The sequence below is a fragment of the Lepidochelys kempii genome, chromosome 1 (genome assembly GCF_965140285.1).
Source record: "Lepidochelys kempii isolate rLepKem1 chromosome 1, rLepKem1.hap1, whole genome shotgun sequence".
Taxonomy (NCBI): Eukaryota; Metazoa; Chordata; order Testudines; family Cheloniidae; genus Lepidochelys; species Lepidochelys kempii.
Window position 1 is genome coordinate 77866350 of NC_136380.1, and position 21050 is coordinate 77887399.

General features: G+C 39.1%; 1 protein-coding gene across 13 annotated transcripts in view; it reads right to left on the minus strand.

The window, feature by feature from the left end:
* The window catches only part of DACH1 (dachshund family transcription factor 1), a 462083-nt gene that overhangs the window by 153350 nt on the left and 287683 nt on the right, over positions 1–21050 (minus strand). For 9 of the 13 annotated variants that reach the window (XM_073346413.2, XM_073346448.2, XM_073346406.2 and 6 more), the window contains 2 exons: positions 5369–5524; positions 4620–4792 (listed from right to left, as the gene is read on the minus strand). In XM_073346413.2, coding sequence (XP_073202514.2) covers positions 4620–4792; positions 5369–5524 — 329 coding nt within the window. The remainder of the gene's footprint in view (positions 1–4619; positions 4793–5368; positions 5525–21050) is intronic. The other 4 variants (XM_073346466.2, XM_073346504.2, XM_073346495.2 and 1 more) reach the window with 1 other exon arrangement.

The following is a 21050-nucleotide window of genomic DNA, read 5'->3' on the forward strand; positions in this document are numbered from 1 at the left end:
GTTGTGCAGGGGATCTGAAAGTTCTAGTCTATTCCATGCAGGTTCTTCTACTGCTCTCATCACCATAGTATCTAAGCACCTTCCAATAGTGCATTAAGAGTGATGAGTAATGTGTCACATCTGGTTTGTTCTCTTTTCTTTCTTGTGGGCTCAAACTTGCCTGATGACCAACTGCGGGTGGAGGGAATATATGTAAATTTATCTAGGGTCCTCACACTCCTGTTGAAAATATTTTATATAGCAAGCTATTATATTTAAGAGTGAATTTAGATGTTCTGTTAATATTTGTTTTATTACTGTATTTTAGTGTCTGTATTTTGGTTAATGGGAGATGTTGCTTTAAGAATAGAGTGGGCCACATATTGGAGGGTTTGTCTGACGAGACTGAAGACAGTACCCTGACTGTGCAGATTCCTAAGAGATCAGAATTTGATATGATAAAGTGATCTTTACAGAAAACAAGCTTCCCTTTTTAGGGTGTAACATTAACACATATTAGGGAACTGGAACTCAGGACATAGCAAGTGACCCTCAGAGACTTTTTCCTGTCGGTTACCAGCATGAATCCATCTCACCTCAATAGGGATTAAAAACTGCACCTATCTAATGAACATTTGGTGCTCCTTGTATGAGACGAGTCACAGCTCCCACATCACAAACTCAGCACCACACTCTGCATAAATTGGCAGATTCAGCAGAGGCCAAGAACTTCACAGGCCATGGAGACTGAGCTGCCTCTGTGACTTACAAAGCAAGGTTCCCCAAATCAGGGTTGAGGCATGTTGACATAGTGATGTGTGGGGAAGGTTGCCCTGCTGCCCTGTAGATAAACCAATGGCTTCCGTAACCAGGGCTGCACAAACCATAATGGCAACATTTTCAAAAGCACCTAAGTGACTCAAGACCTTTTTGAAAATGGAAATTCAGCCATAAGTCACTTAGGCACTTTTAAAAATAACATAAATCCACGTGGTTTTTTAAAGAGGGCATAAAAAACTATATGCAAATTAGATATAAATATGCAAATTGTCTCATTAAATAATCTGCATAAAATGTCACATGGAGCTACACAAAATTTGACAGTTATGATGAGGGTTTTAATAGCATGAATATAGGGGGGCTGATTTCCTCTGGAATGAGTTATGCAGTTCACCCCACACACACACATAAAAAGGTCAAGATTTAAAAAATTTACTAAAAGAAAAGGAGTACTTGTGGCACCTTAGAGACTAACCAATTTATCTGAGCATGAGCTTTCGTGAGCTACAGCTCACTTCATCGGATGCATATCGTGGAAACTGCAGCAGACATTATATACACACAGAGATCATGAAACAATACCTCCTCCCACCCCACTGTCCTGCTGGTAATAGCTTATCTAAAGTGATCATCAAGTTGGGCCATTTCCAGCACAAATCCAGGTTTTCTCACCCTCCCCCCCGCCCCCCCCCCCCCCACACACACACAAACTCACTCTCCTGCTGGTAATAGCCCATCCAAAGTGACAACTCTCTTCACAATGTGTATGATAATCAAGGTGGGCCATTTCCTGCACAAATCCAGGTTCTCTCACCCCCTCACCCCCCTCCAAAAACCACACACACAAACTCACTCTCCTGCTGGTAATAGCTTATCCAAAGTGACCACTCTCCCTACAATGTGCATGATAATCAAGGTGGGCCATTTCCAGCACAAATCCAGGTTTTCTCACCCCCCCCCCACCCCCATACACACACAAACTCACTCTCCTGCTGGTAATAGCTCATCCAAAGTGACCACTCTCCCTACAATGTGCATGGTAATCAAGGTGAGCCATTTCCAGCACAAATCCAGGCTTTCTCAACCCCCCCCCCCTTTCTTTTTCCCGGGGACACACACACACACACACAAACTCACTCTGGATTAGGGTAGATTCAAAATGGTCACCACCGCACCATGACTGTTGTCTCAGATGCATTTGCATGCACCATGGTTCCAATGCTGATTTCTGCTGTCATCATGCCTACCAGGACAAAAGATGCAGCCTAACTTTTAAAGCCATATGTAGGCCTGGACCTAATTGCCTTATTAAGGGTTTGTCCACATGGCATCACAGTGTAGACTATGGCGGTATGAATTTCAGAGTGCACCAAACTGCCCTCTATGGACATTGCTGGCATGAACAAAAGGTATCTAGTTTGTGTTAATGTAATCCTCCTTCAAACAGGTTTACATTATTGTGAACTACATTCCTTTCAGTTTGTGCCAGCAACGTCAACACAGAGCAGTTAGCGCACAACACTTTGGTACACTCTTCAGAGTAACAGCTGTGTTAGTCTGTATTCGCAAAAAGAAAAGGAGTACTTGTGGCACCTTAGAGACTAACCAATTTATTTGAGCATTATCATACACATTGTAAGGAGAGTGGTCACTTTAGATAAGCTATTACCAGCAGGAGAGTGGGTTTGTGGCGGGGGAAGGGGGAGAAAACCTGGATTTGTGCTGGAAATGGCCCAACTTGATTATCATACACATTGTAAGGAGAGTGATCACTTTAGATAAGCTATTACCAGCAGGAGAGTGGGGTGGGGGGAGGTATTTTTTCATGCTTTGTGTGTATAAAAAGAATTTCTACACTTTCCACAGTATGCATCTAATGAAGTGAGCTGTAGCTCACGAAAGCTTATGCTCAAATAAATTGGATAGTCTCTAAGGTGCCACAAGTACTCCTTTTCTTTTTGGTACACTCTGCAATACATATCCCCATATTCTGCATTGCAGTGTGGTGTAGACACAGCCTTATTAGTTTCTGATACCCTATTTACTCTCTCACTTTCTGAGATTGCTGCATTTGATCCCAAATGTTTGCATGAATGGTACAAGTTACATTGTCACTAGTGGCCCTGCGAGCAGTAATAAAGATTTAGCGGCTTTTAAAGGAGTTTAAAATACATTTTATTTTTCTCTTCAAAGGCACTTGCAATTGCATGGGTCAGGATGATTCCAAGCTTGTCATGGCATAGCAAATGAGAAAATGAGGAAGTACAAGAACAGCATGTTTATATCAAATATCTCAACAAACCCAGGTTCCTATAGGTCACCTAAACCACCTAGAATGTTAAAACTGTTGGTGCCCTTGTTTTGGGTTTGATAATTTTTTCTGTATCATGGGGATTGTGTTAAGGGGAAGATCTTCAGTGGGTCAGTAAAACTCAAAATAAAATTATGCATGCAAATCTGTTTTCTGTATACACAATGATGTGCCTGCAAAACTCTCACAGGCATTTTTAGGAACTGCTGACAATCTGGCCCCAAAGTTTAGTCAAGAGGTAGGATTGTAAATTTGAGGTTTGCCAAATTAGAATGCAGCACTCTAACCTGTAAAATAAGAAACCCATTAAATTGGAGGAGAAGATTTCTAAGCCAGTGGTGGGCAACCTGTGGCCCAGGGGCCGAACACGGCCCATCAGGATAATCCAATGGCAGGCCGCAAGACAGTTTGTTTACATTTGCACTTCTACCTGCAGCTCCCCTTGGCCGGAAACGGCAAAACGTGGCCACTGGGCACTGCGGGCAGCTATGCAAATGTAAACAAACTGTATGGTGGCCCGCCAGTGGATTACCTTGACATTGGCTGTAGGTTGCCCAGCAGTGCTCTAAGCACACATTCAGTATTTCTCATATATTCTGATCAGCTCATTTTCTCTTTATCCAAACAGGAAGATACTCTTTGTATCTAATTTATTAGAATCAAGGAAGAATAGTAGGTAAAATGGAGATATCTAAGTAAATATAAGGTGAATCAAACTGTATAGTTTGAATATTAGGGGATAGAATACATGCATAATACAAGTAAAGCATCCTCCACCAAGGAAGGGAGAAGACTCCAGGAAATCCACTGGAGAGCTTGAGATGCAGGCCTAATTTAAGTGGGAAATACCCAGATGCTTTGTTGCTAGGTGCTATACTAATCCCTCTGATGGACGGAAGTTATTAGTATTCAGACTTCTGTACTGTGCTACAGTACTGGCCTGGCGGTTGTCAGGTCAGTACTCAACTCTACTAGACCTGTATTCTATTTCTGAATGAGGCAGTGGTGAGAGTTCTACAAAGACAGCATGCTCAGCCCATGTTGAGAGAGCACCTCAAGATGTTCTTCAGTGAATTTATTAGTCACTCTAGTTCTGGCACTCAGACCTCCAGCTGGGAATATCTGCCATAAACACCAGGATTGGTGTAATCTTGGCCCCACTGTCGTCAATGACAAAACTCTCACTGACTTCAATAGGGTCCGGATTTTACCTCCAGCTTCTTGGGAAAGTGGCATGAGATCTTTTTTGACCATGGGTAGTCAGTATCTATATCTCATCTGACAAATGGCAACTTCAACTGTGGAACTGGAGCACTGATTCAGTACTCAGTATTCAGAATGTTCAGGTACCAACATAATACTCAGTTCCCAAAATCAATTCCTACAGTAAGTGGGGTTTTCTTTGGAACCCTCCCTTCCAAACACTGACCAAGCCTTGCCTTTATGACTGCTTACCTTATGACATCTGATGAGAACAGCCTTACATTAATAAGGTACCATGCTGTGAAGAAATTAATTTAGTATCACAGATATATTTCTAGATGTTTACCTTAATAACAGATGTCTCGACTCTGGATGGGGGACTCTGTACTTGTGCTGCTGCTGCCATATTTGCAATGGTACTAAGGTGGTTCATCTGACTCATGGCCATTGTGACAGATGCTGGAGGTAGGCTGACAGGAATTAATGGGTGGGGCATCATCATAAAAGGAAGTTCCAGGCCTAAGGAAAAAAAAAACAAAAGGCAGGAAATATTGGTTTATGATGTTTTTTAAATATTGACTATTAGGAATATATTTTCTTATGAGCAAAATATGTTGAAATGCTTGGCACCAAATGTGTTCAAAAATGAACTCTTCCAACATTTCAGTATAGAGCAGTTAACATGAATCTGTTCACTTTTTGTCCATGTGTAATTCCCTCTAGTATCCATGGAGGTCTTATATGTACAGGGAGAGACTAACAGGCCCCTTAGTTTGTTCAGATCAGTGTAATGTTGTACCATATCATTGCTAAGCAATTGTTGTTCGTTATATTGTCCATTTTAATACTTGTGGCAAGGTGTCTTAGCAATAATTATAACACTGATGCACAGGTTAATAGCTATTTAAGTATCAGGTTTACTGTGTTTGTTTTTTTATTTTTTTATGACTCCTACTTCCACTGCTGAATACTTTAATTGAAGTATTACAGTATTCACCATGTTTTTTATTTTGCATAGCCTATTTAACTAAACACAATAGAAAGACAGAAGTTTGAAAACCACTGATGTTAGTGTTGAAAGATGTCAACCCGTACCATTTGGCAGAAGGTGGTTCTGTTGAAGAGGGTTGAGAGGATGGCTAACTGGAAGGTTATGCTGTCCAGGCAAGCTGGGGTGGTTAACAGACACCTGTGATCCTTGGGTGAGGGGAGACTGAAGTTTTTCTTTATCCCAAGAACCATCACTGCTGCCTGTGGGGAATGAATATAAATTATTTGGATGCAGGAAGATTTCAAATTTGCAACGTCTGAATTTGAAATCAAGGCCACCAATTTAACGCATTTTGTGATTGACAAATTAGTGTTTGTAATGTATGGGTTGGGCAAGGGAGGAGGTTTGTTTTCAGTCAATAGAAAGAAAAACCACCTTAACAGATAGGTAAGGATAATATTTGCAGTTTATAGTTAGAAACATGAACTTATGGGTGTTAGGATTGTACTAGTTCACTTGGAGAGGTGTATACACTTTGAATTCTTAATCTTTGGCTAGAAGAAGAGCTTAAACAGTACAGTTCCAGTGAGAAATCAACAATGTATTTTAATGAATGATAAATATTTGTTATATTAACAGTTTTACTTATAGTTCTGTAATTCTTAGTAAGTAGAACTTGAGAGAAATATACCAATTGTTTTATATGTGGTAGAGGGTGTTCACTTATAAAGTTTTCATTGTCTGACTATGGCTATATTAATTATGTTCATATTTGTTCTTAAATTTTGGTATTAAAATAAAACTAGACAGTAGTTAAAATTTTTACTCACTGATGGCATCAACAGACATGCACTCTTGTGTATGGTTAACATATTGCAATATTAGATAGTCAATTTATATTTCATTCCATTCAATATAAGAAATTATGAGTCCAATCCTGCAAGTCCTCTTCTTGTGGAACCCCAGAGGGAGCAAGAAATGATTTGGGCCAATATGTACCGACTATAACTGTATTTTACGTATCTGAGAAAACAGATTTTTCACTACCGTGAACATCAGCACTTTTCAATATAACACAGTAAAACAGAATAACACAGTTAAAGAATGGTATCAGTATTTCATTTATATGAAAAAGTTATTGATTTCTACATTATGGAAGTGCACTTTAAGTGACCTCTAAACTGAACAGGTCTTTAAAAAACTATATGTCTCTGAGAATATATATAATATGCTACCCTATCTTGAACTTCGTAATCAGAAAGCTCCAGTGACTTCAGTGGGAATAGTATATATATAATGAAGTTCAAGACTGGGCAGCATATTAAATGTATTTATACATTCATTTAATAGGCTGCCCAATCTTGTAAATATTATATTAAAATGTATTTTGTGCAAATTTTCATAGTACTTTTCACAATTATCAGATCAACAGTAGGGACCCTCTAATTTCCATTGACTTTAATAGGAGTTGCATTAGCCCATTAGCCTTCCCATTTAAAAAAAATACTTTTACATGAGATGACAAAAGCACAAAAGTTGGTCAAAATCCAATTTAATTTCTCTAGATTTATTAAAAACCTGATTGTAAAAGCTATATAACATAGTTTATAATGAAAAAATACTCAGTTATGGCCATTATTTTCCTTCCCCAGCTACTTCATGAAGACAGTTAAGGTTCAATATAAATTCTAATTCATTAGCTCAATACTGTCTAGATCCCAGTGTAAATTGTTCAGGAGTAGGTAATGAAAATTCAGTCCAAAGTCTCCAGCAGTCAAACAGAGAAATTTTATTAAACAATGAAAATAATCAATTAAACCAGATATCTTTATTGTCTTTATCCTCTTTATCATTTTACAAGAAATTCTGACAAACTTTATGAAATGTTTATACTTAGTTTAAGACTGAGCTTGCTAACACGACAGATTCTTAGGACTTGAGCCTCTGATAGGTGGGCATATCACCATGCCTTTTGGAAAGTCAGATACCTCTGCACAATAGGAAGACCACAGGTGAGACTGAGTTTTCAGTCATTATTTGGAAAAACAGCTTGCTTATTATACCTTTGTTTCCCCTAGTTTCTTTCCCTATATTATCTGCTTATTGCAATAATGACAAACACACTTCCATCCTGCATGTTCATTTAGTGAAGAACCTGACTGATATGAATAGATTCAGACCCGAATGTCTCAATTCTGTACTTGTCTACATACACTGTAACATCTTTATCTTTGATTTTCATAAGCCCCAAACAAGGCTCCATAGAAAAAAAAATACAAGAAGAAAAGAAGACAATACAGATTTTTGTAAAACTTAATTGAAACCTGGATCAAATTACTCCAATTTTATATAAAGTTCTCATATTACCAACAAGTTCACATTTTAATAAATCCTTTCTACTGATTTTTTCCAGTTCCCCACCAAAACCAGCTGTTAGTCCAGGTTAAAAAAAAAAAAAAAAGAAAAGAAAAAAAAGACAGATTTGTTAAGAAAAAATGCAATTTCTTTTTGCCAAAATATAACCTTTGCCATAGGAAAGTGGAAACAAATCGAAGCAAGCATGTTAAGGTTTTCACTCTACAAATGGAGGGAAGCTTTCAACATTTCATAGACATAACTCTCATGAAAGGGTCAATTTCATGTCAGGTCCTGTCTAGCTCTGGGGTTTGAGGTGAGGCTGGATAGAGACCTACAGATCTGTGGATATCCGCTTTATATCTGCGGATATCCACGGACCATGTTTGAAGATTGTGGATTGGATGCAGATACAAATTTTGTATACACATAAGGCTCTAAGGATGGAGTCAAAATTAAGTTACTACAACTGTTATATTGTTTCCTGACTTCTCCAGAATTTGGCAAGGTCATCCATAGTATTTCTGGTTATGGCATTTCATATGTAGTCAAAGATGAGAACCTCTGCATTTGAGTGCACCTTATCCCTCAGCACTACATGTACCCATTGTTTTCAGTTTCATCAAAACCAATACTGTAATGAAATGAAGGAGACACTGGTATTAAAGCTAGTGCTTAGTCAGGGATTGATACTTTGATCCTTGAAATCTAACATTGTCTGCCAAGATTAGTTTACTATCAAAATGACTCATAGCCAGTCTCCAACCCATAACATTAGAAACCACTTACAAGGTACAGCATCTTGCACTCTTAAACATCTGTAAGTGGACAGGCATAGATACAAATAGCAAACATTGGCCATTTGCTGCATTTTTGTTATGGTAGTTAAGCTCAACAGCTTTCCTCCCAGAGGAGATAGTTATTTTCATTTATGTCTAAGTCAAATAAGTGTTACCCCTCAGACAGTACTCACCCTCTGAACAACTAAGTGCAAGCTGCCAATTCAGTTGTTTTTTAAAAATTGATTAAAAACCATACAGTGGTTTCAAAAAGCTTTAAAAAATCTGTTGCCTACTTCCTCGCTACTTGTTGCCCTGCTGGAGGCTTATGTTTTCCAGTTTCTATCAGTGGTTGTCAACTCTTTGTAATAGGATTAAGAGCTTGGACACCTGATATCCCTGGGTTCTGTAGTTCACCCTCATAAAAGCTGTTTGCTTTAAATTGAGAGAAAATCAGTTTTTAGTGGCATAATTAATTAAATTATGCAAATTTCCAGATTCAGCATAACACTTTGTGAAGTGACAACTGGTAGCTCCACATTGCATTTTGAGCTGCATTTCAATTGATGCAGCACTAACCACAGAGTAGTATTTTCAAAGCTTTTCACCACAGAGGATCCAATGCAGAAATGTGGACGGTGAACTTTAGGTGCGCAAGTCCCATACATGGGCACTGATATAGGCTCTTTGGTAGCCTTTATATTTTATGTGCCCAAGTGCCAACATAAGCACTCAGAATGTGGAATTTGACTTCCTAAAGTAGATGAGCACATTTAAAAACTGGGTTCAGCATGTTTCGTGTTTATGTTCAGTTTGTCTGGTACAGCAAAAAATATGATGCTATTCATTGATTTCGAAGACTAACAGTTAGATACAGTGTTTCTCCACTAAACAACATTTTAGCACAGATTTCTTAGAAGTCTATTTCTCCCCCAAACTCTAATTCAGCAACAAGCCATAATTGTACATTAAAACACGGTTTTTATAAAATACACTTAAAAATAAAACCTATCTGATGGCTGAATTATTTATATCTGTAACCATTAGCACCAGTAAATAGGGATGATAACATATGAAAATAATTCTGACTGTACACCTTCCCTGTGAGATGAAATCAAATGCATAAGCAACATGCAGTGAAAATACAAAAAAAAAAAGAAAAGAAAAAAGAAGCATAAGTGCCTATCACCAAGTCAATAAGAAAAAAAAACCCTCTATGTATTTTATACTGCTGATTCCTTTTTAGTCCCCCTAATTCTCAAAATAAGATCACAGTTATCTTTCGTGTTCCCTGATACAGACTATTTCTCATCAACAAGCAATCACTATATGAGGCATTCTATATTAGCTATTGTCATAAATATAAAAGGAAGGGTAAACATCTTTAAATCCCTCCTGGCCAGAGGAAAAACCCTTTCAACTGTAAAGGGTTAAGAAGCTAAGACAACTTCGCTGGCACCTGACCAAAATGGCCAATGAGGAGACAAGATACTTTCAAAGCTGGAGTTGGGGGGGGAGGGAAACAAAAGCTTCTCTCTGTCTGTGTATTGTTTTTGCCGGGAACAGAGCAGGAATGCAGGTCACAACTCCTGTAAAAAGTCAGTAAGCAATCTAGTTAGATATGCGTTAGATTCTGTTTTGTTTAAATGGCTGATAAAATAAGTGGTGCTGAATGGAATGTATATTCCTATTTTTCTGTCTTTTTGTAACTTAAGGTTTAGCCTAGAGGGATTCTCTATGTTTTGAATCTGATTACCCTGTAAGGTATTTACCATCCTGATTTTACAGAGATGATTCTTTTACTTTTTCTTTAATTAAAATTCTTCTTTTAAGAACCTAATTGCTTTTGCATTGTTCTTAAGATCCAAGGGTTTGGATCTGTGTTCACCTATGCAAATTGGTGAGGATATTTATCAAGCCTTCCCCAGGAAAGGGGGTGTAGAGCTTGGGAGGATTTTGGGGGGAAAGACGTTTCCAAGTGGGCTCTTTCCCTGTTATATTTGTTAGACGCTTGATGGTGACAGCAATAAAGTCCCAGGACAAAAGGTAAAATAGTTTGTACCTTGGGAAAGTTTTAATCTAAGTTGGTAAAAATAAGCTTAGGGTTTTTTTTCATGCAGGTCCCCACATCTGTACCCTAGAGTTCAGAGTGGGGAAAGAACCTTGACAACTATATTGGGTCATTTATCTGAGGTTTGATTCCTGCCATGCTATATATGTTCACTGGAAACTGCTCAAAAACCATGTGCTAAAAGTTGGGAATCTTATCATCCAAATTAAATATTTAGTTCTCCTTCTTTAGACTCTGACTCATTGTATGCATGCCACTTCACCGCTGTGTGATTCAGTTTAACCTGCTGAAGTTGGCTATAATACTTATCCACCACTCAGGAGTTTTATGAGACTGCATGTCTGTAAAGCATGCTGAGATTTTTAGATAAAGGTGATATATAAAGTATAATGAAATTATAATTATTATATAATTATTAGATCAGTACCTGTACAGAGATCATCAGACTTCAATAGCATCTCTTTTGTCCCATGACATTGGAATTAAAAAACAACAATGTAATTACTATCACTACTGACACTATATAAATATGCAACATTTTCAAGGAAGCAAATACTATGGGATGAGGATTTTTTTGTGATGGCTATGTCATCATACTCAGGCTCTCAGATTTCCCAAAAGAAAATTTCTCACTAAAAGGTGACCACTTAACCAAACTATTGCATAATTTATCTACCAAGTTTATGGGCCTAGCATCAGCGCTTCTGTGAGTATCACCACTAAGCATGAACACTAGCAGCAGCAAACACTACAAAAATGTCTGTTCTCCAAAAAGCAAACATTTTCTCTCTCTCTCTTTCACATACACATGCACACGCACACACACCTGGGAAGCCAAGCGAACATTTAATCTCACATATGGTCGCTTCTGTGCAGACAAAGGTACTAACATAAAAAAGTAATCAGAGATTCTGGCCTTACTCATATCCGTTGCTTCATCCATTGTCTTAATTTTATCATGTAGGTTTGTCTTTGCAATGTCTTGGCAAAGTGTCTCTTTCACCTCAGTGGTGAAAGAACAGGTTAAGGACTATTTAGAAAAGCTGGACATGCACAAGTCCATGGGACCAGATCTAATGCATCCAAGGGTGCTGAGGTAGTTGGCTAATGTGATTGCAGAGCCATTGGCCATTATCTTTGAAAATTCTTGGCCATCGGGGTGGTCCCTGACTCTTGGAAAAAGGCAAATATAGTGCCCATATTTTAAAAAGGGAAGAAAGAGAACCTGGGGAACTACAGACCACTCAGCCTCACTTTAGTCCCCAGCAAAATCATGGAGCAGGGCCTCAAGGAATCCATTTTGAAGCACTTGGAGGAGAGGAAGGTGATCAGGAACAGTCAACATGGATTCACCAAGGGCAAGTCATGCCTGACCAACCTGATTGCCTTCTATAATGAGATAACTGGCTCTGTGAATATGGGGAAAGTGGTGGATGTGATATATCTTGACTTTAGCAAAGCTTTTGATACAGACTCCCACAGTATTCTTGCCAGCAAGTTAAAGAAGAATGTATTGGATGAATGGACTATAAGGTGGATAGAAAGCTGGCTAGACTGTTGGGCTCAATGGGTCGTGATCAATGGCTCAATGTCTAGTTGGCAGCCGGTATCAAGCGGAGTGCCCCAAGGGTCAGTCCTGGGGCCAGTTTTGTTCAACATCTTTATTAATGATCTGGATGATGGGATGAATTGCACCCTCAGCAAATTTGCAGATTACACTAAACTGGGGAAAGAGATAGATACGCTGGAGGGTAGGGATAGGGTCCAAAGTGACCTAGACAAATTGGAGGATTGGGCCAAAAGAAATCTGATGAGGTTCAACAAAAACAAGTGCAGAGTCCTGCACTTAGGAAGGAAGAATCCCATGCACCACTACAGACTGGGGACAGACTGGCTAAGCAGCAGTTCTGGAGAAAAGGACCTGGGAATTACAGTGGACGAGAAGCTGGATATGAGTCAGCAGTGTGCCCTTGTTGCCAAGAAGGCCAATGGCATATTGGGCTGTATTAGTAGGAGCATTGCCGCAGATCGAGAGAAGTGATTATTCCCTTTTATTCAGCACTGGTGAGGCCTCACCGGGAGTACTGCATCCAGTTTTGGTCCCCCAACTACAGACGGGATGTGGACAAAATGGAGAGAGTCCAGCGGAGGGCAATGAAAATGATTAGGGGTCTGGGGCACATGATTGATGAGGAGAGGCTGAGGGAACTGGAGTTATTTAGTCTGCAGAAGAGAATAGTGAGGGGGGATTTAATAGCAGCCTTCAACTACCTGGAGGGGGATTCCAAAGAGGATGGTGCTCAGTTGTTCTCAGTGGTGGCAGATGACAGAACAAGAAGCAATGGTCTCAAGTTGAAGTGCGGGAGGTCTAGGTTGGATTTTAGGAAACACTATTTCACTAGGAGGGTGGTGAAGCACTGGAATGGGTTACCTAGGGAAGTGGTGGAATCTCCATGCTTCGAGGTTTTTAAGGTCAGGCTTGACAAAGCCCTGCTGGGATGATTTAGTTGGTGTTGGTCCTGCTTTGAGCAGGGGATTGGACTAGATGACCTCCTGAGGTCTCTTCCAACCCTAATATTCTACGATTCTATGATTCTGTGAAAGGCAAGTGATGAGTGTGTTATGTGCAGTGAGCCATCTTTGCACCAACTTCAATCACTCTCTGAAAGAATGTGAGATTTTTACACAAATTCATCTACTGGTAAGTAAAAATTGCACCTCAAACAGCTCATTCAAGAGAAAGCAGATGGAATACAGGCTAACCAACTGAGCTTAATCTTAAACAGGAAACACCAGTGAAAGGAAGGGCATTGCTTTTCACCATCCAGTGAACCATGTTGGAACACGTATTTCATACCTTGAAATCTCTTATAATTGCTATGAAATAAATTAAAACTGAAAAAGCATTAGATAAAATGCATACTCCGGCTGAAAAATAAAACTGGTCCAAGTGAATGAAAACGTAAGTTCTCAGTTATAACCAATACAATATTTACAAAATTGATTCTCCATTTGTTATTGGTAAAAGAGCCTAATTATATTTTCATTTGTTGACAACAAACTATGCATAGTATTGTTTTCAGTGTTATTGCAGCTGTGCTGGCCCCAAGATATTAGAGAGACAAGGTGGGTGAGGCATCTTTTCTTGCACCAACTTCTGCTTGTGAAAGAGACAAGCCTCAAGCTTACACAGAGCTCTTTCTCAAGTCTGGGAAAGGCGTTCAGAGTGTCACAGCTAAATACTTATTGTCAAGGTTCCTCCCCCACTCTGAACTCTAGGGTACAGATGTGGGGACCTGCATGAAAAACCTCCTAAGCTTATCTTTACCAGCTTAGGTCAAAACTTCCCCAAGGTACAAAATATTACACCCGTTATCCTTAGACTGGCCGCTACCACCACCAAACTAATACTGGTTACTGGGGAAGAGCTGTTTGGACGCGTCCTTCCCCCCAAAATACTTCCCAAAACCTTGCACCCCACTTCCTGGACAAGGTTTGGTAACAAGCCTCACCAATTTGCATAGGTGACCACAGACCCAAACCCTTGGATCTGAGAACAATGAAAAAGCATTCAGTGTTTTACAAGAAGACTTTTAATAAAAAATAGAAGTAAATAGAAATAAAGAAATCCCCCCTGTAAAATCAGGATGGTAGATATCTTATAGGGTAATTAGATTCAAAAACATAGAGAACCCCTCTAGGCAAAACCTTAAGTTACAAAAAAGATACACAGACAGAAATAGTTATTCTATTCAGCACAATTCTTTTCTCAGCCATCTAAAGAAATCATAATCTAACACATACCTAGCTAGATTACTTACTAAAAGTTCTAAGACTCCATTCCTGGTCTATCCCCGGTAAAGACCAGCATACAGACAGACACAGACCCTTTGTTTCTCTCCCTCCTCCCAGCTTTTGAAAGTATCTTGTCTCCTCATTGGTCATTTTGGTCAGGTGCCAGCGAGGTTACCTTTAGCTTCTTAACCCTTTACAGGTGAGAGGAGCTTTCCCCTGGCCAGGAGGGATTTCAAAGGGGTTTACCCTTCCCTTTATATTTATGACACTTATACTACTGTAATTTCTATGTGAGACCACAAGGAAAGTGTAAATGTAAACATATAAAACGAAATACATAACATTGTCAAGGGAAAACAAATAGCCTTGCTTTTAGGCCACTGTATGCAGGACAGATATCTGTTAGCTGTCACAGCAGTGAAAGGGCCAAATTTTTACCTCAGTTACATCCATGCAACCATATTGAGTGCAAGGAGAAAACTTATGACTAAATGTGCTCTCTCGACATGCAGCCAATATTAATTGCTAACATGGAGGATAAGGTGCTTTCAAAGGACTGTCAAAGCCAGAATAGAAATAGCATTCTCTTATTATGTCTTCTTCAGCACTGCCAACCACCACAGACCAGGCAGTTCAACTCTGTAACATATTGTTTATGTAAAAGTGACTCTTCAGATAATTCTGGGGTAAATTAACTTGAAAATGAAATATCAAAAGAGTAATGTGTGGACTGTCACACTTAAACTACAACAGTGAACACTTTCTTGGCAGAAAATGAAATCAATTGGCATACAATAGATGGTCCTTTGCCATACTAATTTTAAAGAAAAGTATCTATTCAACAGTTTCTGCTTCATGTTGGTGACTTTTCTAACAATGTGATGTTTTTCAGTTTCACTTCTGATCACTCCAACAACATAATAAAAACATCTTTATTTTTCTCATTTTATCTAATTTGAATTTTATTGTCCATATTTTGCTATTTTTAATTTCTCCATTGACAGTTTCACTACTACTAATCTTTCATACCTCTTGCTCTCTATTCTTGTAGTGTATTGCAGTTAAATGAAAAGATCAGATGTATCTAGCTCATCCTTAATAATCGCAAAAGGTGCCTTCTGCCATATGTGCCTAGCATGAAAGATTATAATAATTAGACCATTCCAGATCTTGTCAGGCTCTTTCTAAATCAGGTTAAGATTTTAAAGGAAATTTGATCAGCAACTAGACTTTTCTTGCTTTTCACAAATCTACTCCTATCAGAGCTGAAATGACACACTATGGAAACTAAAAGAAAGAGAATGATATCACCGCATATACAGTCATGCAGGCCATTGTCTGGCTTGTTGGAAAAAATGTGTGCCCCTTTAAGGGCCAGAGAGCTGAGGGAGTGACTTCCTGCTGCAGCTGCACATCATGTCAGTGTGGGGACAGTGATCCATCCCACCCAGGTGACCGGAAGAGAGAGCCGGTGCAGGAAAAGCCCTCTTTTACCTAGACCAGATGGAATAGCACCCACCCTCTCAGTATGGAAGTGGTGAAATACTGTCAGGATTCACTGTGGGCATTGAGCTAACCGTTTCTTTCTTTGAGGGGCTGGGAAGGAAGTTTTCCCTGACCGTCAGGTTGGCCTAGGCAAAGTGAGGTTTTCTCACCTTCCCCACAGTGGGTTTGGGAGGCTTAGTTGGGGAGAACATGAAACGGAAGTTAGGCTATCATGTCGCAACTAATTGTGTAAACGTAGGGGGGGATGTCCAGTGTAGGTACTCTGCAGGGAAGAGATACGGTGATTAGATAAAATATATTAGTAAAGGATTTTAAGGGAAGGATGGTGAGGTCCCAGCAGCAGGTTGGGTGGGGACCAGAATGGGTGAGGGGGAACAAAGGCGCCGAGATTCTAATCTGCCAGGGGGTGTCCCCTGGGTCCGCCCAGGCCCCGCCCCCACTCCTCTCCTTCCCCAAGGCCCCGCCTGGTCCTGCTTCTTCCCACCCCCGCCCCGCCTCTTTCTGTCCCCCTCCCTCTTCCCCGCCCAGTTCCACCCCCTTCCCTGAGCACAGTGCACCCTCACTCCTACCCCCACCCCCCCAGCACCTCCTGACACCACAAAACATCTGAGAGGAAGGGGGAGGTGCTGATTGGCTGGGACTGCCAGTAGGCAGGAGACACTGGGGGGAGAGGGAGGTTCTGGTAGGGGGGCTGCTGTTGGGTGCTCAGCACCCACCATTTCTTTCCTGTGGGTGCTCCAGCCCTGGAGTACCCAAGGAGTCGGCACCTATGAGGGGGAGCCCTGATGGAAGCCTCCCAGGTAGCTACTGAAATGATTATGGAATTATCTGCTCTGTACACTTTTGTCTGCTGGGTACTCCTAGACAATTAAGAATAAAGTTGCCTCCTAATTAACCCATATCCACTGTCTCCTGTCCTTCTTCCAGACAACTTCTTTGTTGACTGACGTATTTCACAGACCATTTCCCTTCCAAAATCTTTGCTTTAGAGATTTTTGTGACTCCTAACCAGACCTTTATTCTATCCTCTGCAGACTACCTAGTCTTAGGTTTCAGAGTAGCAGCCATGTTAGTCTGTATTCGCAAAAAGAAAAGGAGTACTTGTGGCACCTTAGAGACTAACAAATTTATTTGAGCATAAGCTTTCTTGAGCTACAGCTCACTTCATCGAATGCATCCTAAGGGCTAATATAGACTATGAAACAAGGGTCACTAAACCTAAACAAAAAGAAACCCTACAAATTTTATACTGTGCAGAACTCCTATACCCACTGGCATGTGGCTAAGCAACTTACACCTTTAGAAGTGGTCTTCCTAGGCCAAAGCTGCCTGTGAAACCTTAATTTGACCCACTTGTGCATACCCATTATTATACAGTCTTTTAATTAAATGATCACACACTATTTTTCCACAGTTCCCCATTTGTAAAAAGGGGAATATAATAATACCATATTACCTCACAGGGGTATTGTGAAGATAAATATATTAATATATGTAAAGCACTCAGAACCATATTATCTGAGTATTATAGAAAAGCCCATGAGGAAAATTAATGTATCTGTTCAGTACAGAGTTTAAATAGTGTTCAGTAAATAAGAGCTACACACTGAATGATGAGGATAAAAAGAAGTACTGAATAACTACCAGCGGTGGGCAACACCCATCCTGTGAACTCAATGAGGAAGAAGTCTGGTTGGAAAAAATGGTATGGGATCCTGTAATTAAGAACTGCACCATAATGAATATGTGCACAAGGAGTGTAAATTAAGGTTGTATGGGCAAACAATTCTGCCATTTTCTAAAGTTTGGCTGCTTGACTTTTCAACCTTAACATTATTTTAACGTAGATTTTATTTGTACGTAATATTCATAGAACAACTTGCCCCCTACTGGTTTACAAAGAAGATTTTTTTTCACATATTCAATATAGACCTGTAACACTCAGCTCACAAATCCTGGACCTTCAGTCATTAAATGGAATGATACCTCAAGAATCCCTTTGCTGTTTCTAAGTCATACCGTTAACATTTACAATAGTACTAATACTATAGCTACCTTGTAACTACATGGAACCAGTAACCATGCCTGACCTTTTATATACCTGAATATTACAGGCACTTCCACAGCTAAAAGTGTTAGAGGATGAAAACATATTAGAGCTCATTGTCATGTGTCCACAATGTGTTTCTGTTGGCTTCCTTTCGCATTACGTCCCTTTCTTCACATCACTGCCCCTAAAAAGATGATTGGTATTTCATTATATGAAGGAGAAAAGGAAACCCTAAGTAAGGTTCTTGAGTCCCTGGTTATTGCTTCTGGACGGCTGCAATTAGTATTATTGTGCTCACATGTAGTCTTCTATTTTCTCAATTGATATTTCATACTTCAGTGATGCAAAAACTTTAGCCTGTCTCACTAATATCAGCTTATTCCATACACACTCAGCAATGTAACTTAGTGATATATACAGGCATGTGTATGAGATCATGCTTTTCACATTTAGTGCTTCTGTAAATATGAACATCACCACTTTCAGACTGGGGTTCATTACAGGTATTTTCCCAATTATGTACATGTACTTCTTATTACTATTTCCATTTAATCTTTTCAGCCCAAAATCCACTTCTGAAATATTAGTAATATGTAATACCAACATTTTTGTAAATATGTAGCACTTTTCAGCCAAGAGTCCCAAAGCACTTGATAAACACTGATGCCTTTGAGGTAAGTAAGGGATATAAGGATCGCTTCACACACCACTGGAATGCAGTGAAAGGGTGTGCATGACAGCTTTGTAACAGTGCACTGGAGTATTACACAATTGATTAGAGTCCGCCTGTCTCCTTTTTACACTGTGGCAACACTTTGTTTGTCATGTTGAGAAAGAAAGTATTGAACTGAACTGAACTGAACACTATGTTGAATTTAAAATGCATGGCAATGTAGCTCGGGGAAACTATTACGTTCTGTATCAGAATTTTGGTGGAAGACTGGGGTTAATGCCACTATTCTTATAAAAAGTGCTATGAAACTTTTACAGCCTGATCCCTAATTCATCAGTGTCAACCAGTCTTGTCACTGACATCAGTGGGCAATGGGTCAGTCCTTTAATGACTCTAAGTGATTGGGACGGGACCTTTGTTTTAACTCTCTTCTGAAAAATGGCACCTCCAATGGCAAAGTGAGCCCTAATTCCATGCTAAGATACTATTAGTTATTTAGTTTGGTGCTTTTCAGATACAAATGAAATCCCTGCCCCAAAGGCAGCCAAGTACATGTAGGAATGAGGGGGGTTGAAATGTAATATAATGGTAAAGTGATTTAGCAATTAACTTTGGCTCACATTCTGTCAATTCCTTGGACTTCACTTTTTTAAAAAACATTTTCTGAGGAAGGTTGCCCTTCCCATCCCCCCAAACATCCCCTAATTTTTTATTTTGGAAGGAGCCTGACCCCAGTGGACTCCAGACTCCCCTCCTTACTACCAGGTGTCACCTATAACATACTTGAAGAAAAACAAAATCTGATTAGATGAATCCCACAGGAGCCTCAAGGCTGATGATGATGGAAGTTAAGAGGTCTCCTAATCCACCGGGCTGAAACATGGTGTTCTTGCCTCTCTTGTCCAGAGCAGCTCCTACGCTGGCTTCTGGCAGACTCTCTTATCCTATCTTCCAAGGTCAGGAACTTGGTGCTTTAGCCTCTTCTGCCCCAAGAGATCACATTTTTTGCATTAGTTTAGTAGTTACTCATCAAGAAATGTTTCAGAGTAACAGCCGTGTTAGTCTGTATTCACAAAAAGAAAAGGAATACTTGTGGCACCTTAGAGACTAACCAATTTATTTGAGCATAAGCTTTCGTGAGCTACAGCATCCAATGAAGTGAGCTGTAGCTCACGAAAGCTTATGCTCAAATAAATTTTTCAAGCAACTTGTTCTGAACAGAACACTTTAAAAATTCAATAAAGCAGTACAGATAGCAAATGTAATTTCTTTCATAGTTACAAAATGCAAACTCCAAGTGTTTTATCCTAATGAATAAATGAGTTTGTCCTTTAGGTATAAAATATAGTTTGTGTTTGTTGCACTAGTTTTTTTTTAATAATAGATGAATTTTAGGTTTGCTTCAACATATTCAATAAAGTGTGATTAATTTGGTTTTTCAAAAATGCAAACTAGACATTACTATATTACTTTGCAAAATGCGCAGCTTGCAACATTATTGTCTCAGTGGGATCTTAAATTGAGTTGTAAAATGTGTCTTATTTCAAGTTTGATTTATGTAAGAAATTGTAGTGGATAATGCCCTTTTTGAAGTTTCGGTGCTCACTGTGAAGAAAAAAAGTAACTAAAAATCATAGCATCTTTATCATTATTCAATATTAGACTAAAAAAATCATATACTGATCCCACATACCATATTTGATTCACTGAATTAACTTTTTTGAAGTGTCCTATAATGATAGATTACATAACACATTTTTGACATGTCCTGTGATTTTATTGTGATATTCTTAGTAATTACTAAATCTCTTTTTCTCTAAAAAAGCTTTCCTGTGCCCTGAGAATTAATCTATGATACCATTTAACTTGGCTTTTTGAAGTAAATATCACTAGATAAAAAGCCAGCTGGTTTTGAATAATGGGATACTTGAATGAATGTATTAGTGTTTGAAAATGAGAATACAAATCTTCTAAAAAGATTAATTTCCATAAGAAAGATAGCGCACAGTTCTACAAAAGAATAAATTCAAAACATAATAAACTGGCAGAAAGAAAGGTAGATTAAAGTAAAGGCAGCAGCACCTTGTTATTGCAGCTGTTGTATAGCAATGAGTCTGTATCAATTACAGCATTTTGTAGGTACAGGAGGGACTGTTCAAAGCTTTCAGTATAAAGCCTGAGTCTGGAATACAGAATGCACCATATGTAATAACTTGAGTGATTAATTTTTGTACGGAACATAACTTTCGTTCCTAACAATCAAGCTTCAAGACAAGTTACAAAGAGGCTCTCTGACTGCAATGTGAAAAGCTAACAACAGTTTTGTTTGTTATTAAAGATTTGGATATGAATTTATCTTTATCATGAAAAGAGCTCTGCTTTATCACAGCACACAAATGCTGACATCATCAGGGAAAGTGACTTTTGTTGTCCTATGGACTTTATTTTCAATATCCTGTTTCAAAATACGTTTCCCTGAATGGGACTAGGATCTGTTCACACAATTACTTTGACCAAATACTAATGAAAACAAACATTGTTGATGCCTTTCAGTCAT